Source organism: Anomaloglossus baeobatrachus, chromosome 8 (assembly GCF_048569485.1).
Source record: "Anomaloglossus baeobatrachus isolate aAnoBae1 chromosome 8, aAnoBae1.hap1, whole genome shotgun sequence".
Taxonomy (NCBI): Eukaryota; Metazoa; Chordata; class Amphibia; order Anura; family Aromobatidae; genus Anomaloglossus; species Anomaloglossus baeobatrachus.
The window spans coordinates 253,055,026-253,075,273 of NC_134360.1; the positions used below are offsets into that span (position 1 = coordinate 253,055,026).

Here is a 20,248-nt window from a genome sequence, read left to right on the forward strand (position 1 = left end):
GTCGGGCCAGTCCCAGGTCACGGACTGGAGTGGCATCCCAATTCACCCCGGGTGAGCACGCATCCATCAGGGCGGTAGGAGGGCTCGGCAAGGGGCCCACCAACTCATCGGGGCCCGCTGGGGCCTGGGAGCTCTCTGCGCTGCTGGGGGCTGCTAGGCGTGCTGGGGCCGGGGTGCGGTCGGCGGACGCCTCCTGCAAGCCTGCAGGAGGGCTGGGCAGGAACACTTCGCCGTACCAGGGGCTCGGGCAGGCAGGGGCAACATGCAGCTTACCCAGGTCCAGTACCGCGGCCTGTTCTCGGTGGCCCACGACTTATGCTGCCGCCTGGTTCTGCTCGGCACTCGCTCTCTGCTCTGCGCTCTCCACCCGCCGTCCCACTTCAGCCTGCAGGGCACTCAGCCTCCAGGTGAGGAACTCTACTTCCTCTCTCAGGAACTCTAGTCCAGGTTCCAGACTCTGGGTCGCCGGGGCATCTGGCTGCAGCTTCTCCGCCATGCTGCTTGCCTGGTGACCGTCTTCTTCCACTCTGCTCGGGTGCTCGACCACGCCACTCGGCTGCACCCTTTCCCTTCTTGGAGGCGGGGCCGGAGGCTGCACCAGCATCTAGCGCCAGACTGGCGCCCAGCCCATCACGGCCGGCACCGCTCCGCTTGCAATCAGGTACATTTTCTTTATCTGCTGGTCTGGCATTTAGACTCGTTCTGCCAGCCAGCCAGCTTTTCTAGGCGCCATATCTTCTTCCTCCGCTCTCCATAGCGGGCACTGCTTCGCGCTCTTTTCTTAGACAAGGGGGCGGGGCTTCTTTTCACGCTTTCTTCTGGCACGCCCCTCTTCTTCCCGCGCTCAGTGGCTTCAATGGCGGCAGTTTCTCACAGTAAAACAGTCTTTCAACACAGTTTTGTCACACAGTTCTTCAGGCACACAGTACCCGGTGGGAGCCGGGCACGTTATCCTGTTCGTGACGCCAAAAGTTGACTCGCCCACCCCAGGGCTATGGGACACCCGGTGCCGGGCCGGACTAGTCCGGGGGTCGTCAGTGGTGGCGGGGCCCGACTCCGTGGCCCTGGTGGGTGTCAATTAAATATGGCTGGTGACTTGGGGTGAATAAAGTTTATGGTTGTCGTGACGCCACCTGTGGTTTGCGGCTATTAAGCCGCCGCTGCTGTATGGGGCCTACGGGGCTGGTGGAATGGCAGCTTGGATGGTCCTGCTCCCCACAGGTGGAGCGGTGCCCCGGGGCACAGTTGGTGCTCGTGAGAGTCTGTGGTGTAGTGGAAGTCTATGCAGATGAAATAACTGAGACAACACCAGAGGGTGCAATTCCAAGGTCTTTACTCACACTTCCTGGGCTTAAGCACACTGGTGCCTCTGGACTGCTGAGACCCACTGTCAGGGACCTCCGCCGATCCTGAGTAATTCCTGGAATGAAAGCCGGTACCCTTCTCTCAAGTGTCTCTGTCTGCAGCTGTCTCCTTAAACCTTGCCTTTGTAGGATGAACCTGGCTCTGCCTCCACAACAGCCTCCAGGCTGGGGGGTCACCTGTCGGATGTTTACCCCCTTTCTAGAGGTTCTGCGGTGGGCTATGGCCCAGGGAGTTTGCAACTTTCCCTGAGTCTCGGTTTTTACTGTTGGAGATGATTTTTCACTCCTCCGGTTTCTAGGGACCGTCCCCTGTTGCAGCTTGATCCCTCCACCGATGTTCCTGTGGAACAGGCCACCAGCTCAAAGCTATCCGTGGCCCTGGAATCTTCCTCTGCTTGGTGTCACCTGGACCCTCTGAGTCCCAGGTTCTTCACCAGGAAGCGTCACTTTCTTCTCTTAGCTCCTGTCTGACTAGAGCTGTCTTTCCTTCTCTCCTTCTCGTCTGCCTCCTGCAGACCTCCTCCTCCTTCCTCCCTCTCTCTCAATCTAACTAAACTTGACCTTCCTTTCACTTACTGCTCTCTGGTGGCTCCTCCCACCTCCCCAGTTGCCAGGGTCTACCCTATAGGAGCAGGGATGGGTCTTACGGCCCCTCCCAGCATGCAGCATGGGAGGGTTGCTGCCACTATCCCTGGTCCCAGTGTGTACCTAACAATGGGTGTAGTGTAGATTTGCCTGGGGACCAGCGTTCACTCCTTTCCTTTCCCAGAATGGGACATCACACCGCTGGATGTGGTGCAATGTTCCTGTGGCGACGGAAGCCTCAGGGGCGCCACAGTAGTGCCCGCTTATCACTAGTTACGAGTACAGAGCACCTGAGCATGGTAGTGCCCGCTCATCACTAGTTATTAGTACCAAGCACCTGAGCATGGTAGTGCCCGCTCATCACTAGTTACGAGTACAGAGCACCGGAGCATGGTAGTGTCCGCTCATCACTAGTTACCAGTACAGAGCACCGGAGCATGGTAGTGCCCGCTCATCACTAGTTACCAGTACTGAGCACCCGAGCATGGTAGTGCCCGCTCATCACTAGTTACGAGTACTGAACACCCGAGCATGGTAGTGCCCACTCATCACTAGTTACCAGTACAGAGCACCTGAGCATGGTAGTGCCCACTCATCACTAGTTACGAGTACTGAGCACCTGAGCATGGTAGTGCCCGCTCATCACTTGTTACGAGTACAGAGCACCTGAGCATGGTAGTGCCCGCTCATCACTACAGAGCAGTGAAGAACAGTAACTATCTATTTACATGTACCCGCATGTGTTGCAGGTACTTTGATATTATTAAGGCTGTGTTTATGGCAAAGATCTTGAAAGGCGTTGGATACAATCTAGGAGACCTTAGGGTGTTACACACTTTTTTCGGGGCAATTGGACGGTTTGAGATTCGCAGGGAATTGATTAGTCATGAATGGAACTTTTTGGGAAGATACTGTATAGTGAATCTGGAGAGTTCCAGTTTTCAAACATTTTCTCACTTCTTTTAAAAAGCTGTGCCCTTTCATTTGCAAAACTGCGGGTGCTGACAGCTACTGCGTGAAACTATGACATCTGCGACGAAAAGTTATTGGATATGGATAATAGTTCTCATTTGCACAATTATTTTAATCAGCCGTTTATATGATAGCAGTAACCTATTTAACCGAACCTCAATACTTCATTTTTAATTACATCCTATGTGAGAGTGTGCACAGGAGAAGACAAGCTGCCAGCCATTAGCTGCTACGGAGGAGGGTGCCGAAACCTGGAGGCTGTGGTGAGAACTGTCTCTGCTGAACGTGTGGAGGAGCGGGCAGTGAATACTTCTTATAATAAGGATACATTATAGCCCCTTAGTCTTATAGGCACTGGCTAGGCTCTTATTCTTTCATTAGCTTTCAATGTCCAGCATATATTAAGTTACAGAAAACAGAATATTTGGTGGTTTTGCACCAGGTTCAGACAAAGGTTCTCGGCACCAACTAGGACCAACCAAGGTCTGAGACACGTCAGGGTCTGTCCATGCTCGCTGTCAGATAAGGCAGAAGCAAGAGCTGCTGCAGAAACCCTTAGCTAAGTTCACACTTCTGTTGTTTTGCTTCCCTCAGATCCGTCGTTGCGACCAAATGACTGATCCGTCGTTTTTTAGATGTCAACTGACGCAACGGATGTGTTATTTCACAGGATTCCGTTCGCAGGAATCCTGTGAAAAAACGGATCCGTTGCGTCCCTTACATCCGGTGTGCGTCCGTTTTTCGACGGATCCATCATGATCCGTTTGTGTTTGGGACAGCCCAATGGGTGTGCCAAACATGCTGGGCATGCTCAGTAGAGCATGACGGAATCCAGCACTGGATTCCATCGTGTGACAGATTACGACGGAATCCAGCACCATAGACATCCATTATAGCTCTTGACCGATTGCGACAGACACTTGCGGAGTGCGATTTTTTGCCGCTCCAAAAAACGTTACATTCAGCGTTGCTCCCACCTGATGGTCAGTCAGTAAACGACTGATCCGTCACGCGGCGGATGCAACGCAAGGCCATCAGTCAGAATCCGTCGCTAATAGAAGCCTATGGGGAAAAACGGATTCCTGCAAAATATTTTGAAGGATACCGTAATTCCTCAAGGCGACGGATTGTGGCTGATGCAAAACAACGGAAATGTGAACTTATGCGGGCGTCACACGAGACGATCTATCGTGCGATATGTCGTCGGGGTCACGGTTTTCATGACGCACAACCGGCATCGTTTGCGACATTGTTTCATGTGACACCTCCGAGCGACGCTGAACGTTCGCAAATTGGTTACAAATCGTGTATCGTTGATACGTCGCTCATTTTTAAAAAGTCATTTATTTTTCTTTGCGCCGGTTGTTCATCGTACTCGGGGCAGCACACATGCCTCCGTGTGACACCCCGGGAGAGATGAACACAGCTTACCTGCATCCCACGGCTCCCGCCGGCTATGCAGAAGGAAGGAGGTGGGCGGGATGTTACGTCCCGCTCATCTCTGCCCCTCCGCTTCTATTGGCCGGCCGCTGTGTGACGTTGCTGTGATGCCGAACGTCCCACCCCCTTCAGGAAGTGGATGTTCGCCGCCCACAGCGACGTCGCTCAGCAGGTAAGTACGTGTGATGGCGGTTTAACGACTTTGTGTGCCACGGGCAACTAATTGCCCGTGACGCACAAACGACGGGGGCGGGTACAATCGCTCGTGCGATCGCACAATAGATCGTACCGTGTGACGCCCGCATTAGCCTTAAATGCTGCTGATATATGTGAAGGTTCGACCTCCACATCCTATACTCAGGGCCTACCAGACTCCCACAAACCCCACCATTAAGCATGCATTAGGCACTGCCGGGCACAACTCAACTACAAGTAGACATATAAGGGGCTTGTACAGTTGGTGCTTTTAGACCTTTTAGTAAGTACTTTTAGGTCATGAGTTCTGTACTAAAGATGAGCGAATATTCAGAATTTTACCTTTGACAGCTTCTTTTAAATTTTCCCAAAAATTTGATTTGTAGCAAATCAATTTGCTATAAACTGCAACTGACCTGACAAGAAATTAACACTCCGACATCTCCTAGGACTGTATTGAACATTTTTCAAGCTCTTAAAGGGAATCTGTCACCCTTTTGAGTTTTTCTAGTTATTAATATGGGCACACAGGTGGCACAGAGGTGATATTATCCATACCTGTGTGCCTCCTGGATGAGGGGTCACTTGGCAAAAATCCTCTTGTACATCTTCTATCTTTTTCGGGCTATACCCGGAAGATAAGACTGCTCCTGGTCTTCATTATACAGGATTCCTCCTCCGCTTGTCTTCCCTGGTGTCCCTGTGACCTCCGTTGTGCTGCCGGAAATCTCATGCTTGCGTATTCTGCCTGCCGTCCCTCCATGCACTGTTCCGCCCTTCTGTTGGCACAGGCTTCAATTTTGTTGTGCACAAGGGAGTCACTGGTGCTTCACAAGGGAGAGACAGCAGGCAAAATGCGCAGGTGCAGGATATCCGGCTGTGCACCTTATGTCACAGCGACTCTGAAGAGAAGGGGAGGAAGAATTCTGTATAATGAAAACAGGAAACAGTTGTCATAGTCCAGGATCCCTCGCTCCAGAGTTTCCCAGACCCAGCCTGGTCATGTCAGGGGTTAACTCACATCAGCCTCATTCCGGTTTCAGGAGACACAATATCTGGGCGCTGCACCAGCATTCCAGTGCTGGTTATAGTTTTGCTCTGCAGCCTGTGACTGGCTCTGGGGAGATTTCCTGTTTGATCTGACTCCTAGTTACCGTGCCCTGACCTGTCTCCTACCCCATTCGTCCCAGTCCCAGATTTCCCGGTCCTGTCAGTTGTTTACCCATCTTGTTTCAGCCTCTTCCCGTGTTTGTGTCTCCTCATCCTCCGGTCTTGTCTTCTTTTCCCTGTGCCCTTTGTGTACCCCTCTGCATACCTGATCTCCCGACATCCAACCTCGGTTCTGTTCTCTGACCTGATCTTGATCCTCCCTCTGCACTGACTTGACTTCCTGGCTAGACCCTGACTGTTTGACTACTCTATTGCCCCCTTGTGGTTCGCTTGTGAACTGCCTGCTGAAGGTACTCTGCTGTACTTCAGCCTTCCTTCTATTACAGTGTTACTTTGACTCTCCTTCACTACTCTGCTGCCACCTAGTGGGGAACACGCTGTATTGCTTCTCACCAGCCCTTTGTACAGCATGACAGCAGTCTCATCTTCCGGGCAGCGCACACCCCACAGCCTGGAAGATAGAAGATATAAAAAAGGATTTTTACAAATGACCCCTCATCCAGGAAGCATACAGGTATGGATAATATCACCTCTATGCCACCTGTATGCCCATGTTAATAACTAAAAAAACGCAAAAGGGTGACAAATTCCCTTTACACACAAACACAGCCTTAGGGGTACTTTGCACACTACGACATCGCAAGCCGATGCTGCGATGTTGAGCGTGATAGTCCCCACCCCCGTCGCAGCTGCGATATCTTGTGATCGCTACCGTAGCGAACATTATCCCTACGGCAGCTTCACACGCACTTACCTGCCCTGGGACGTTGCTCTGGCCGGCGACCCGCCTCCTTCCTAAGGGGGCGGGTCGTGCGGCGTCATAGCGACGTCACACGGCAGGTGGCCAATAGAAGCGGAGGGGCGGAGATGAGCAGGACGTAAATATCCCGCCCACCTCTTTCCTTCCACATTGCAGCCGGGACGCAGGTAAGGTGATGTTCCTCGCTCCTGCAGCTTCACACACAGCGATGTGTGCTGCCTGCTGGAACGAGGAACAACATTGTACCTGTCGCTGCTGCAAAATTATGGAAATGTCGTACCCTACACCGATCATACGATAACGACGCTTTTGCGCTTGTTAATCGTATGTAAAAGGATTCACATACTACGATGTCGACAGCGATGCCGGATGTGCGTCACTTTCGATTTAACCCCACCAACATTGCACCTGCGATGTCGCAACGTGCAAAGTACCCCTTAGAGATAATGTCAAAGTGACTTCCACCTATATGATTGTGAGTAAACTAATGCTTGCTATTTATCACTGCTATCCCGTCACACAACATCTGTAATGTTTATTCATTATTTTTTAAGCTTTCTCTGATTATTTCTATAGCTAAGCTGTGATATCCTTTCCCTATCCAGTTTCATTAGAAAAAGGAAGCTGCATTCCCTGCATCTGCTTTTATACAGACTATGATAATCCTTTCTGATTGGCTGTAGTATAACATCGGATGTGATAGCTGCAAGGTCTTATGGCAAAAACCCAAGTGGCTGCTTCTGAAGTCATGTCAGCCTCCTGTCACTCATTCAGTCTTTTGCTTTGAGTAATATGGTGTTGGGCGTTTTTTTATGTGATTTACATGAATTAAATTGCCGATTGTTTGAATTTGCCTTTTCCAGTGCCTAAAATTCTACAAGAATTTGATTCCCATCAGATCGATTTGTTGGTCTTCAGTCTGTACACACATAGACATAACAATAGAAAATGTACTAATTTAGTGTCCATTTTTTGGATATTTTCAGTTCTATTTAAGAACATGGCTTTGGTAGAATTCATTGCGGTGACTATACGATCGCAGCGCCTCGGGCAAGCTTTCCTGCCACAGACCAATAAATGTCATTAAAACCAGAAAACCTTCTTCCACTAAATACATTAAAGACCTTAGTCCCCGCTAATTTTACATGACAGGTTGAAATGTTTATCTTTTCAGATAATTTCATGTTTGCCTCCTAAAAAGACCCCGCGTGTAGCCTTCCCGCTTCTCTTCTGTCACACCAAAAAAGTCCTTCGCCCTTCATAGCCGGGTTGACCTTGGCGAGGATCATTTCTATGTAAATCATGTTCCGACTGATAAGATGATTGGTCCCTAATTTGCTGTTTCTTTTCTCATCTAGGGCAGAGCCTAGGATATGGATTTGTTAATTACATTGATCCAAAGGATGCAGAAAAAGCCATTAACACTTTAAATGGACTCAGACTACAAACCAAAACCATCAAGGTGAGGATATTGTTCTGCTATTGGTCATGGCATTTAAAATAGTTAAAAGTGAGCTGACATCTTTACCGAAACCTTATTTTAGTTGATACTTTGTCATCTATTTAGATGGTGCAATTGCATCTACTAAACTGACTCCGACAGTGCCACGTTCCCACGTAGCGTAAATGCTGCAGATTTTTCCATTGTATTTTTGGTGCAGAGAATTCACTGCGTTTAACAGTTCAAGAAAAGTGGATATCATGAAAACTCAACGCCCACTGTCCGCGTTACGATGCTGTTCAACCAGTACGTTTTCTGGTGCATTTTTAAGCCTGAAAAAAGAAACGAAAAACGATTTAAGTGCTGGGTCCTGGGGTTTCTGTCCTAAAAACAATTTAAAAAAACAGACCAGAATGCCCGGACTGGCTGCAGCTCTTCCAACCAGAGCGGGACAGCTTCATATACTGTATTTCTATGAGGCTGTCATGCTCAACACCGGAGACCCGTGGCCAATCCATGCACAGACCGCAGTGCCGCAGACTGTCCGTGGTCTCCTGCGCCGAGCGTGACAGCCTCATAGAAATATATCAAGCTGTCGTGCTTTGGTCAGGAGAGCCGCAGCCTGTCCGTGCATTCTAATCTGTGCATGGACCGTGTTACACGGAAGTCAGAAAGAGCCCTAACATGCACTATAAATACGGTACATAAAAAACAGGTAAATGCATAAAAAAAACATAGAAAAATAGTAACTAGAGCACATTTATTTTGGATATTTTAGTTTGAGCACTTAATTTCACTGCAAAAAAGCTATCCACACATGCAGTCTTCTGTTTGAAGTCCTTCATGTGGCACATTTTGTGAAGTTTTGTCTCTATATTAAAGGGAATTTGTCAGGTGATTTTGTAGTAGAATGGTAATGTTATCTTTAAATTGGGCTTAATTAGATCTCTCAGGATCAGTAAGTTTTATTGTTCTACCTTATCCTGTTATCTTGCTGTCAGCACCAGAGAATGTAAGGCCACTTTACACACAGCGGCATCGCTAATGTGATGTCGTTGGGGTCGCGGAGTTCATGACGCATATCCGGCCTCGTTAGCAATGTCGTTGCGTGTGAAATGTACGAGCGACCGCTAACAAGCAAAAATACTCACCTTATCATTGCTCATTGACACGCTCCTCCATTCTTGAATATCGTTGCTGTTGCAGGGCACAGATTGTTCGTCGTTCCTGCGGCAACACACATCGCTATGTGTGACACTGCAGGAACGAGGAACATCTCCTTATCTGCGTCCGCCCGCAATGAGGAAGGAAGGAGGTGGGCGGGATGTTCGTCCCGCTCATCTCCGCCCCTATGCTTCTATTGGGCGCCCGCTGTGTGACGTCGCTGTGATGCTGAACAAACCGCCCCCCTTAGAAAGGAGGCAGTTCACCGGTCACAGCGACATCGCTAGGCAGGTATGTGTGACGGGTCCGAACGATGTTGTGCGCCACAGGCAGCGATTTGCCCGTGACGCACAAACGACGGGGGTGGGTACGTATGCTAGTGATCTCGACAGCGAGATCGCAGCGTGTAAAGCGGCCTTAAGTGTCTTGTCAAGTGTATGTGTAAATACAATTTACATAGTCTCTACTCCCCCCACCCATCTCCCAGTGCATTCACTATCACTGCGAAGAGGTGGGAGGGAGCATGGGTGGGGGAAGCAGTGCACATTCAGTTCAGATTTACCATTACTGATGCCAGCACTGAGAGGTGGGCATATGCACTTTGTATTTACATATGCTTGATTAGGTATGTCACACTGAATTCTATGGAGCTTACAACAAGATAACAGGATAACATAGAGCAATAAGATTTACTGATCCTGAAAGGTCTCCTTAAGCCCTATTTAAAGATAACATTAGTATTGTACTAGAAAATCGCCTGACAGATTCCCTTTAAGAGGATCTTTACAAGTAAACATTTTCTAGCCATGTGCCCTACAAGGACTCAAAGGGTCAAAATTGATAAATCACTTCCCCATCAACACACCAGAAAAGGGCAGTGCAGAACTATATGCTGCAGATGACTCTTTCCTACATTTCCACTTGATTTGACATTCAAAGATGAATAATTAATACATTTTGCTACTCTGTCAAGAGTCATTTTTAATGAATGTGTTTTTATATGGCCGTCCAGTGATTGGGACTAGTGGTGAGCAAGCACTAAGATGTTTCAGTGCTCGGTACTCGAAAAGAGCAGGTCGGACGCTCGGATGGGCTCGAATTGATTACCGAATATAATGGAAGTAAATGGGAAACTCGAGAAGAATCCTCCACAAATATGCTACAGTTTCCCATTGACTTCCATTATATTCGGTAATCAAGTCGAGCCCGTCCGAGTGTGCGACCTGCTCATTCCGAGTTCCGAGCACTCAACCATCTTAGTGCTCGCTCGTCATTAATTGTGACATGAATTGTACCCTGTTGGGTTTTGTCAACCATCCACGATAATGTATTAAACTCATATCATGAGAAGCCCAAGGAATTTCTGGAATAGTAAGTCTGGACACATTTGTAACGTGCTGCCCCCTACTGTTAGAAGAAGGTATAATTTCATATTTATTTTTTTATCTCACACCTGCCTCCCCTTTTTCCATATTTAAGTTGCATGCGTTAACTGTATACCCACTGGGAAATAAATCGGATTCGGCACCAAATTTTAACCCTTTTTAGTTTTATATAAGCCAATAATATTGAACGGTGGACATTCCATTTAACCCTTAAATGAAGAGCTACTGGGGCCTGTTCTCATTAATACGTATCGTAATGTGTCTACCATCCACATCTTATGGAGAAGACATAAAAAATTATGCACTGAATCCTGCAGATCTGTGGGGCACAACCAGAAATATGTTTTTTGTTTTTTTTCTTTAATCTTTCTTGTTTGCCGGGTTTCTTTCTATCCTTTATCGCTGCAGTTCTTGCAGACGGGAAGCTGAAAACACCGAGCAATGTTTGACCTACAAATGACATTTGAGATACATGTTTCCAATGTTACAAGCGGTATTTACAGTTACTATGAGCGCTGAACTAGAAAACCCGCATTCAGCCAATCATACAAAACTGCAAAGTTTGTCTTTCTCCCTCCGTTCTGCTGAATCTCACATTAGTCACATTCCCGGTGTTGAGTCAACAGCTATTTTTATACCGCGGAGCAGATAAAGACGGAAACTGATCATTTGTGTTTGGGGGTTGGTCGGGCTTGATGGGTCTTAAGGGGGATCTACTGGATATCAAGACAAATGGAAAGACGTTTATATCCCTTTTCTCGGAATCAAGGCTTTTGTGAATTTCCAGCGTCTGCTGCTTGGAGCCACTTTATATATATATGGATATATAGTTTTTTGTATGGTTACACAAATTACATTTTTTATATAAATTATCATCATTAGTTGAATTTAAAGGGGCTGTTTCTAGAAGACAACCACTGGAAATATACCTTTTGCGCATATGGACGTTATATAGACCACAGTATATGACTAGAGAAGAGCAAACTCAAGGTTCCATGTTCGTACCAAACAGAGAATTTCCTAAAAAAAACAGAGTTCGGCTGCTTTGCATATGAAAACCACTCACGTGAATGTAGCGCCCTTGAAGCCATCAGGGAGCTACAAGGTACTGCATCCCCACCAGGGCTTACCCTCTAGGGACCCAGAAGACCAGTGCCGGTAACACACAAACACTCCACTAATCCCTGTTTTCCCCAACATCCCCCATAGAATGGTACCAGGCCAGGGTTGGACCAATGGATGGCCGCCTTGAGGTGGAGCCACTCCAGTCTACTAGACCAGAGGTTCCCAACTCCAGTCCTCAAGGCACACCAACAGTGCATATTTTCAGGATTTCCTTAGTATTGCACAGGTGATAATTTAATCACCTGCAAAGGTGCTGAATCCAACACCCATGCAATGCTAAAGAAATCCTGAAAACATGCACTGTTGGTGTGCCTTGAGGACTGGAGTTGGGAACCTCTGTACTAGACGACCAGGTGGAGAGGCAGACAATGGAGAGTGAGGAGTCATGAGGAGACAGTGAAAGGGAGCAGACGGACTGACAGGAGTGCACAGTGACCTGAAGGCCCGGGCAGTTAGTTGCCGGTGGAGTATGGTGGAGTGCTCCCAGAACTACGCACCAACGCGGTACAGAATCCTAGGTCAGGCAAATGCTCCAGGCAGACCTGATAAAATCTGCACAGTGAGGGGACCATCAAGGACCTCTCTGACCTTGAAGTTCGGGACTCAGTAGTAAAGGGAGAACCGGTGACAGGACCAGAGACTCCAACCCACAGTGTTCACGCTACCGTCATACGGACTGCTGCAGAAGACAACCAGGAGGGGACCCACCCGCCGCTCCACCCCTTGGGGACCCACCAACCAAAGACAGGTGCAAGGGAAAGAGGCCACCAGGTCACTAAACTGGCACTGGGACTACGGGGACCTGCGGTTAAGACCAGCCGGCCTTGGGTGACCAGTTACTAGCTTACTGTGAGTAAAAAGAACCAGGTACTCTGAAACTCCCGTTGTGGCCTACCTTCTTTCAACACCCGTTACATCACCCATCCTCTGAGTCCTGTCCCTGCCTGCGGAGGGCCTAACATCCAGGCTGCCACCAACACCAGCCCCAGTAGTGAAAACTTTGCAGCGGCGGCTCCCTCTACATAGCCGCAACCCGCAAGTGGCGTCACGTGTGAACATTATTCCAATCCCTGTAAATATTCCCCTTTTAAAAAGCACCCAGGGCACGGAACCGGGCAATGGCCACCAAAGTGACATTCCCCAGTTATACACTGCCCGACACGAGTACCCCATAACCCTGGGCAACACATGAGCATCGCTGTGCTCAGCCCAGTGCCAGTCGCTTGCAGTGTGTGATCGGCTCTCACTGGGGGAACAACAGCATGATCACATAGAGTGTGTTCAAAAAGAAATAATGAAAAACCCTCACTCACTACCCCTGGAAGTGATCCGTTTATGGCTGGCTGCATGTGGGCAGAGATCCAAACTGCCCAATCAGTGACTTCCATTAGGGGTTAAGATCAAATCCAAGTCCCAAACCCAACTTTGTCTAAAGTCCGGTTGAACCCACCGAACTTTCACAGGTCCACTCATCTCCAAATATGACCACAAGAGTATAGGGGACAATAGAGAGCAGCTCATTAGGAATGGCTCCTGTTCTGGCAGACTCAAGCTACCCTTTTATTGCACGAACGACCATTCATCTGAATGGTCACCATGTAATATAAGGGAATCACTCCCATGGTCAGAGCTTCCTCTTCCAAAGTCAGCTGAGGATCAGGGTCGGACATACCATATGCTCAATATATGCAATTGAACCACTGCTTACAGAGCGACACAGCTGGTAAAATTACTGATCACCCCAGGGACCACATTGTGACAGAGGAATACCTCTGATAAGACCACCCCTTTAAGAGGAATCTGTCAATAGGTTTTTGCTATGTAATCTGTAAGCAGCTTGGTGTACGGCATGAGATCCTGATGCCAGTGATGTATTTCACTTGTCTGCATGCTGATATTTTGATTCAATCCCAATTTTCTATGCTCCAGTTCTAGCAGATCACAGAATACTGGGTCCTGTATAACCCACTGGCACCACTGATTGGCAGCTCTCTGTGTACACTGTATATTGACACAAAGCTGATAACACCGTTCTACAGCCTCATTGGTTCAGAGACGAAAACACTTGAAACTAACTCATTTTGTGCTGCTGAAAATAAACGTGATGCTTAAATTTGCTGATTTGCTCTACTTTTTAAGATCCAGAGGACATTGTAATTACTTATGACATCTTTCATAGAAATATTGCGTCTTTATTATTTCTTACCAGTGTCGTTTTATGTGATAATAACTCTGGAATGCTTCAATGGATCCCAATGATTCTGACTTTGCTTTTTTTGTGATATATTGTAAGATAGTGGTAAATTTAGTTTGCAGTGTTTTATGTTTATTTGTGAAAACATCGGAAATTTGATGAAAATTTTACTTTTTGCTACAAAAATATTGCTTTAGCCTCAAATATTGCATTTTCGTAAAGGAGAAAATGGACCATACAAAATAAATTTCTTCTGAGTACACAGATACCCCCATATGTTTTGGAAAACTACTGTTTGGCACAAGACAGGGTACAAAAGGGAAAGAGCATCATTCGACTTTTGGAGCGCAAAATTGTCTGAAATAGATAGCGGACACCATATTGCGTTTGCCGTACCTCTGATGTGCATATACAGCAGGAACCAACCACAAGTGACCCTATTTTGGAAACGACACCCCTCAATAAATTTATCTAGATATTTGGTAGGCACCGTGAACTCACAAGTGGTTAAAAAAATTTTATAACATTGAGCCGTGAAAATGAAAATACTACATTTTTCCCACAAACATGCTGCTTTATCCCAAACTTTTTCATTTTTTACAAGAGTAACAGGAAAAGATGGACAATTCACTTTGTTGTGTGATGTCTCCTGAAAATACTGATACCTCATATATGGTGAAAAACTACTGTTTGGGCGCACGGCAGGGCTCGGAAGGGAAAGAGCACCGTTCAACTTTTGGAGCACAAAATTGGTTGAACTAAATAGCGGACGCCATGTCACATTTGCCGAGCTCCTGATGTGTCAAAATAGTGGAAACTCCCCCAAAAGAGACCCCATCTTGAAAACAAAACCCCTCAAGGAATTTATCTAGATGGTTGGTGAGCGTCTTGAACCCACAGGTGGTGCACAGAATTTTTTTAAACTATGAGTCGTGAAAATGAAAAAAAAATTTCACAGAAACATTTTCCTTTTGCCCCAAATTTTTATAAGGGTCACAGGAAAAAATGAACCATAAAATTTGTTGTCCAAATCCTCCTGTGTACACCGATACCTCAAATGTGGGAGAAAACTACTTTTTAGGTACATGGCAATCAATGTTCAGAATGGAAAGAGTGCTATTTGAATTTTGGAGTGCTGTTTGGGCTGGCATAGATTGCAGACGCCATGTCATATTTGAAGAGCCTCTGACATGGCAAAACAGCAGAAACCCCCACAAGTGACAACATTTTGGAAACTACACCTGTCAAGGAATTTATCTAGGGGTATAGTGAGCATTTTTCACTCTCAGGTGATTCACAAAATTGTTTAACATTGGGCTGTGTAAATGAGAATTTCCCATTTTTTCCAATACAGTGTTTTTTTTGCCCAAAGTTTTTAATTTTCAAAAGGGGTATAGGAGAAAAACAATAGAACAATTTGTTACATAATCTCTCCTGATTTCACCAATGCTCGATATGTGGTCAAAAACTTCTTTTGAGGCACAGTGCAAAGCTCAGAAGTGAAGGAAGGCCATATTGCTGTGCACATTTTGCTGGAATGGTTTGTGGGTGCCATATCACATTGACAGAGCCCCTAAGGTGCCAGAACAGCATAACCCCCCATAAGTGACCTTATTTTATAAAATACACCTCTCAATTTTTGTAGGGGTGCAGCGATCATATTGACACCACAGGAATGTCACATAATGTTATACCATTGAGCGTTGAAGAGAAAATAATTGCATTTTAGCCATAAAAATGTTGTTTTAGCCCCAGATTTTACATTTTCACATTGGAAAATGGGTAAAAATGGCACCAAAATTTGTCCCATAAATTTCTGCTGAGCATGGCTAAACCTCATTGTGGCTGTACAATACTGCTTAGTCACATGGCTACACGACGACACTTGTGATGGAGGAGGTATTTGGATTTGGAAGTGCAGAGTTTGCTGAATTTCTCTTTTAGGGAAGCCATGGTGCTTTTTCAGAGCCTTTGGGTTACCAATAAGCTGGAAGTTCCCTATATTTCCGATGACAGATCTGAGAGGGACTTGTTTTTTGTTTTTTTTTGGGGGGGAATAAGTTGAATGTTTTATTGGCAACATTTTACATGACATTTTGTATCACATTTATCTGGTTCTCTACGCTGAGCACTTACTTTGGGGTTTACATCTAAATCTCTCTGAATAATTCAGATGACACCCCTTATGGATCTATTTACTATAATGAGACAGCAGAGTTACTCTGGACTATATCTGGCCTTCATTCATCGTGGTGCATCTTTTCAGAAGTGCACAAAACTATGGCCGACAACACTTTTAATTCAGAGATTTACACATAAACCCCAGTGTAAGTCCTCAGCGTAGAGCGCAGGATAAATGTGAGCTGAACCTTACTGCAATCTTTGGGAGGCAGAATAAACAAATTAACATCAGGTCAAGAATTTATTTTATTTTTTTTATGACTTTCACCATGCGCTATAAGTAATAACATGGTTTTATTTTTCGGCGCCGTGCAATTACAGCAATACTCAAACACTAAATTAAACTTTTAAAAATGTCTCTATATTTTGAGAGCTGTAATTTTTCCATTTTCTACCGACATATGTGAGGGTTTTTGTTTTGCAGGATGAGTTAACGTTTTTATTGGGAAAATTCTCCAGCGTCCACTCTGCTAAAATCAATTTTATTCCAAAATTCTTTTAAAAGGATGTACAATAACTGGTGCATGAAGGATAAAAACAAATTCATGACACAATCATCCCCAGGATGCCTGAAGTCTGTGTACACACAGACATGTTTCGGGCATGCGTCCTTCCTCGATGTGTGATACGTTTTTATTGGTACCATTTTTTGATCGCTTTTTGTTTTGATTTTTTGAAGGCAGAATAAAAAAAAACAGCAATTCAGAATTTTTTTTTAATTCACTGATTGGTAAAAGTGATAACATTGCTTTATTCCTCAAGTCAGTACAATTACACTCATACCACAATTGTATGGGCTTTTTTTTTTAATTGTTTGCATCCTTCACACAGAAAAAAATATTTTATAGAAAAAAAATGATTTCGCATTGCTATATTCTGAAATATGATATTTTTGCACTGATGGGGCATTATGGCAGCTTGTTTTTTTGCAAGACAAAATGACCTTTACAAGGATACCAAATATATTTATATTTGACTTTTTGATTGTGATCTATTCCACTTTTTTTTTTATAGCAGTTTGATGAAAAAGCCTAATTTTTAGCCACGTTAGCACATTGTTTATTGAAGGAGTTAACTAGTGGTTCCAGATGCAACAATACTAAATATGTGTACTTTTTTGTTTATTTTTGCCTTTACATAAATATAAGTGTTTGTTGGTAAAATATTTTTCATCTTTTTTCATTTATATGGGTATTTTTTAAGATATTTTAAAACTTTTTTTATTCTTTTACTTAATCCCTTTATAGGAAATGAAGTTTTAATAATCTGAACTGTTATAGTACATTACCATGCTTGTGCATGGCAATTGTCATGGTCCGTCTCCCCGTCGACATGGCTAGGGGGAGGAGCCTTCTCTCGGGCCTCACTTCCGGACCCTGGATGCCTTAAAAGCTGACATTCCAGTAAACCAGCGCCGGCTCTAAATATGCACGAAAAGAATATAACAAGTCCTGCACCACTAGTTCACTACTGTTACCATGTGCTGACTCACTAGTGCGGGAGGTGTAGCTCCAGCATGCGCTGTTCTCCGGCTGCAGGGTGTACGTCAAAGAAGAATCAAGTCAGAAGTATCCAAGGTAAGGAAAAACAGACTGCACTCCAATGCTGTGCCGGTGAAGCTTATTCCATAAAGCGGTGCAGGGTAAAATAGGCGAGAGGAGACCTGGATGTGGGTCCCTCACAGAGGACGACGGCCGTTTCGCCTGCCAATCAGGCTTCCAAACTTCACCACCAAAGCATTGGAGTGCAGTCTGTTTTTCCTTACCTTGGATACAGCGTCGGCTATAAGCTTAGCACTGCCTTGCCTGTGATTGCTGGTCCTGTGAGTGATATCCTGATCTGTCTGTTCCTGTGCCCCCGTGCCCTTGTCTGTGTTCCGTCCCCTGGTCATCCCTCCTGTCCTCTGTCCCCTCTCCTATTTCCCCACTCTGTTGCTTCCTCCGGTACTGACATTGGCCTGACTTTGACTCCACTTCTGCTCGTTCCTCCGGTCCTGCTTCTGCCCATACGGTGTTTTACCCAGTCTACCTGACTATTCCTTGCATGCTCTGCAGTTCTGCTTCTCAGCTGTGCTGTGAGGCAGTGTATGAGAACACTGTATATTTACTTCCTGGTTCTCATTGCTCTGTGTAGTGTCTTCTGCTGCAGAGCTCTGGCTCCCCCTGGTGGCAGCTTGACAGCAATGCAGTGCATTACACCTGTCAGCTTTAGACTGATAGATCGCCTGTTAAACCATGCTGCTGGTATAGTCTAACAGGCCACCCTAGAGAGGTAACCCAGAGGTCATTATTTGAGTTCAGATTGCCATGGAAATGATAGAGACCCCGTGATCATGTTGCAGGGGTCCTGATCGGGTAGGAGAATGAACCTCCTCCCTCTCCCAGCGTCCTAAATGCTGCGATCCCTATTGATTATGGCATTTAGAGGGTTAAACAGCCAGGGGTGGTGCAGACACTGGCTCTGGCTATGACAGCCAGGTCTCGGTTATCACATATGCCGAGCTCCCAGCAGCGATTGGTTGGGAACAGCCCCTTTGCCTGCATGATTGCCAGAACTTACCGGTACATCTATTTGCAGGAATGCACCACAACATAGGACGTATCGGTTTGTGCAATGTTGGGATAGGGCTAAAGATTAATCTCTTACATTCGCATGCAGACTTTATTCCATTGAACTGCAGAGCAGTGAGCGAGGAGCATGGTGAAAGAATTCTCCAAAATACGGCGGCTATGGAGAAAAGATTTCTAGCAAAATGGAATCCATCAATGCTTGCAGATTACTGCTGGATAATTGTAAGAAATGATCCAATGCAGGAATACAAGAGACAAACAAAAAAGAGTTGTCACTGAATGACGACCAAATTTTGCAGTGCAATTTCTGTAACTCTTTAGAATTTGCAATAGTGTTTAGACAGGCTTTAATTATTTGAATTGTTACTAAGTTCTCTCTAAATAAATATCAGAAAATTAACATCACAAAATATTCTGCATCTTTATATTTGCAAAAATAATAATGTTTCAAAATACTGAAACTTTTATGCATTTATTACCGTATATGTAGCTGTAAAAGGAAAACTCTTTGATATCATAGAAACAAGAGACAAAATTAAAAAATATCATTGGCATATTTAAATTCAGGAGGTCAAAAGCATTGAGAAATGACTGAACCTGTCCACTTTTGAATGAAAAGTAATTCCAGAAAATGACGTTATGGTGGTTGCTTTGTTTGGATATCGCTTTATGATAGGGGGTCAGAACGCACAGCTGATCCGTGATGATAATATTTGGCTGCCAACTTGACTTTTTAATTTTTCTGGAGCCTATCAAAAAATCACGGACAGACAATATATTTTACGGACACATTGGGAAACCATAATAAATCACTATGATTATAAGCCATACCTGTCCACAGCCCATAGTTCTGATATGAAGATATCAGCTGCATTCACTATAAACTGTAAGATGATGAGAATTGATGTCAAAATAATCTGTATTTGCTTCATAAAAAATCACAGACGCCTTCACTTTTTTTACAGACGGGGCAAAAAAGTCCGTTTTTTTTTTTTTTTTTTTTTTTTTTACGGACGGACAGTCTGATAATTTTTGGACAGTGGGAACCCAGCACCAGCATATTGTCAATGAACTGCAAACCCTGACGGATATGGAAACCTAAATTAAAGCCATCTGAATGCCTTAAAGGGGCTGTCCACTACTTTTACATTGATGGCCTATACTTGGGATAGGTCATCAATGTCTGATCACCTGGGGTCCGACACCCTACACCCGCACCATTCAGCTGTTCTCTGTGCCGGCAGCCGGAAATTCTTAGTTGCCGGAATACTTCGTCTTCTGATAGTGGCCGTGTAATGCACCTTTGCCTCCTATTCATTAGAACGGGAGGCGGATGTGCAGTACCGGGCTGCGGCCACTATCAGAATACAGAACAGCCCCGGAGCTGAGCATTTCCAGCTGTCTCCTGCCGCCACCGGGACAGAACAGCTAATCGACGAGGGTGCAAGGTGTCGGACCCCGGCCAATCAGACATTGATTACCTATCCTAAGGATAGGCCAGCAATTTAAAAGTAGTGGACAACCCCTTTAAGGGATTACATAGTAGTTGTCCATTATAAAGTGTCTAGAAAACCAAAGCTTCATTATAGAAAATATACATATCGATGACGTATTCCTTATTTTTAGTGTCATTGGAAAAGGAACATTAATAATAAATATCTAATACTTAGTAATATTAGAAATAAAGTGGTCTATTAGCAGG

The 20,248-nt window shown here is 45.5% G+C and overlaps 1 protein-coding gene across 8 annotated transcripts in view; it reads left to right on the forward strand.

Moving 5' to 3' along the window:
- Nucleotides 1–20,248, forward strand: part of ELAVL4 (ELAV like RNA binding protein 4) — a 204,238-nt gene that overhangs the window by 162,581 nt on the left and 21,409 nt on the right. For all 8 annotated transcript variants that reach the window (XM_075320551.1, XM_075320545.1, XM_075320546.1 and 5 more), the window contains one exon: nt 7,845–7,948. In XM_075320551.1, the coding sequence (XP_075176666.1) occupies nt 7,845–7,948 (104 nt within the window). The remainder of the gene's footprint in view (nt 1–7,844; nt 7,949–20,248) is intronic.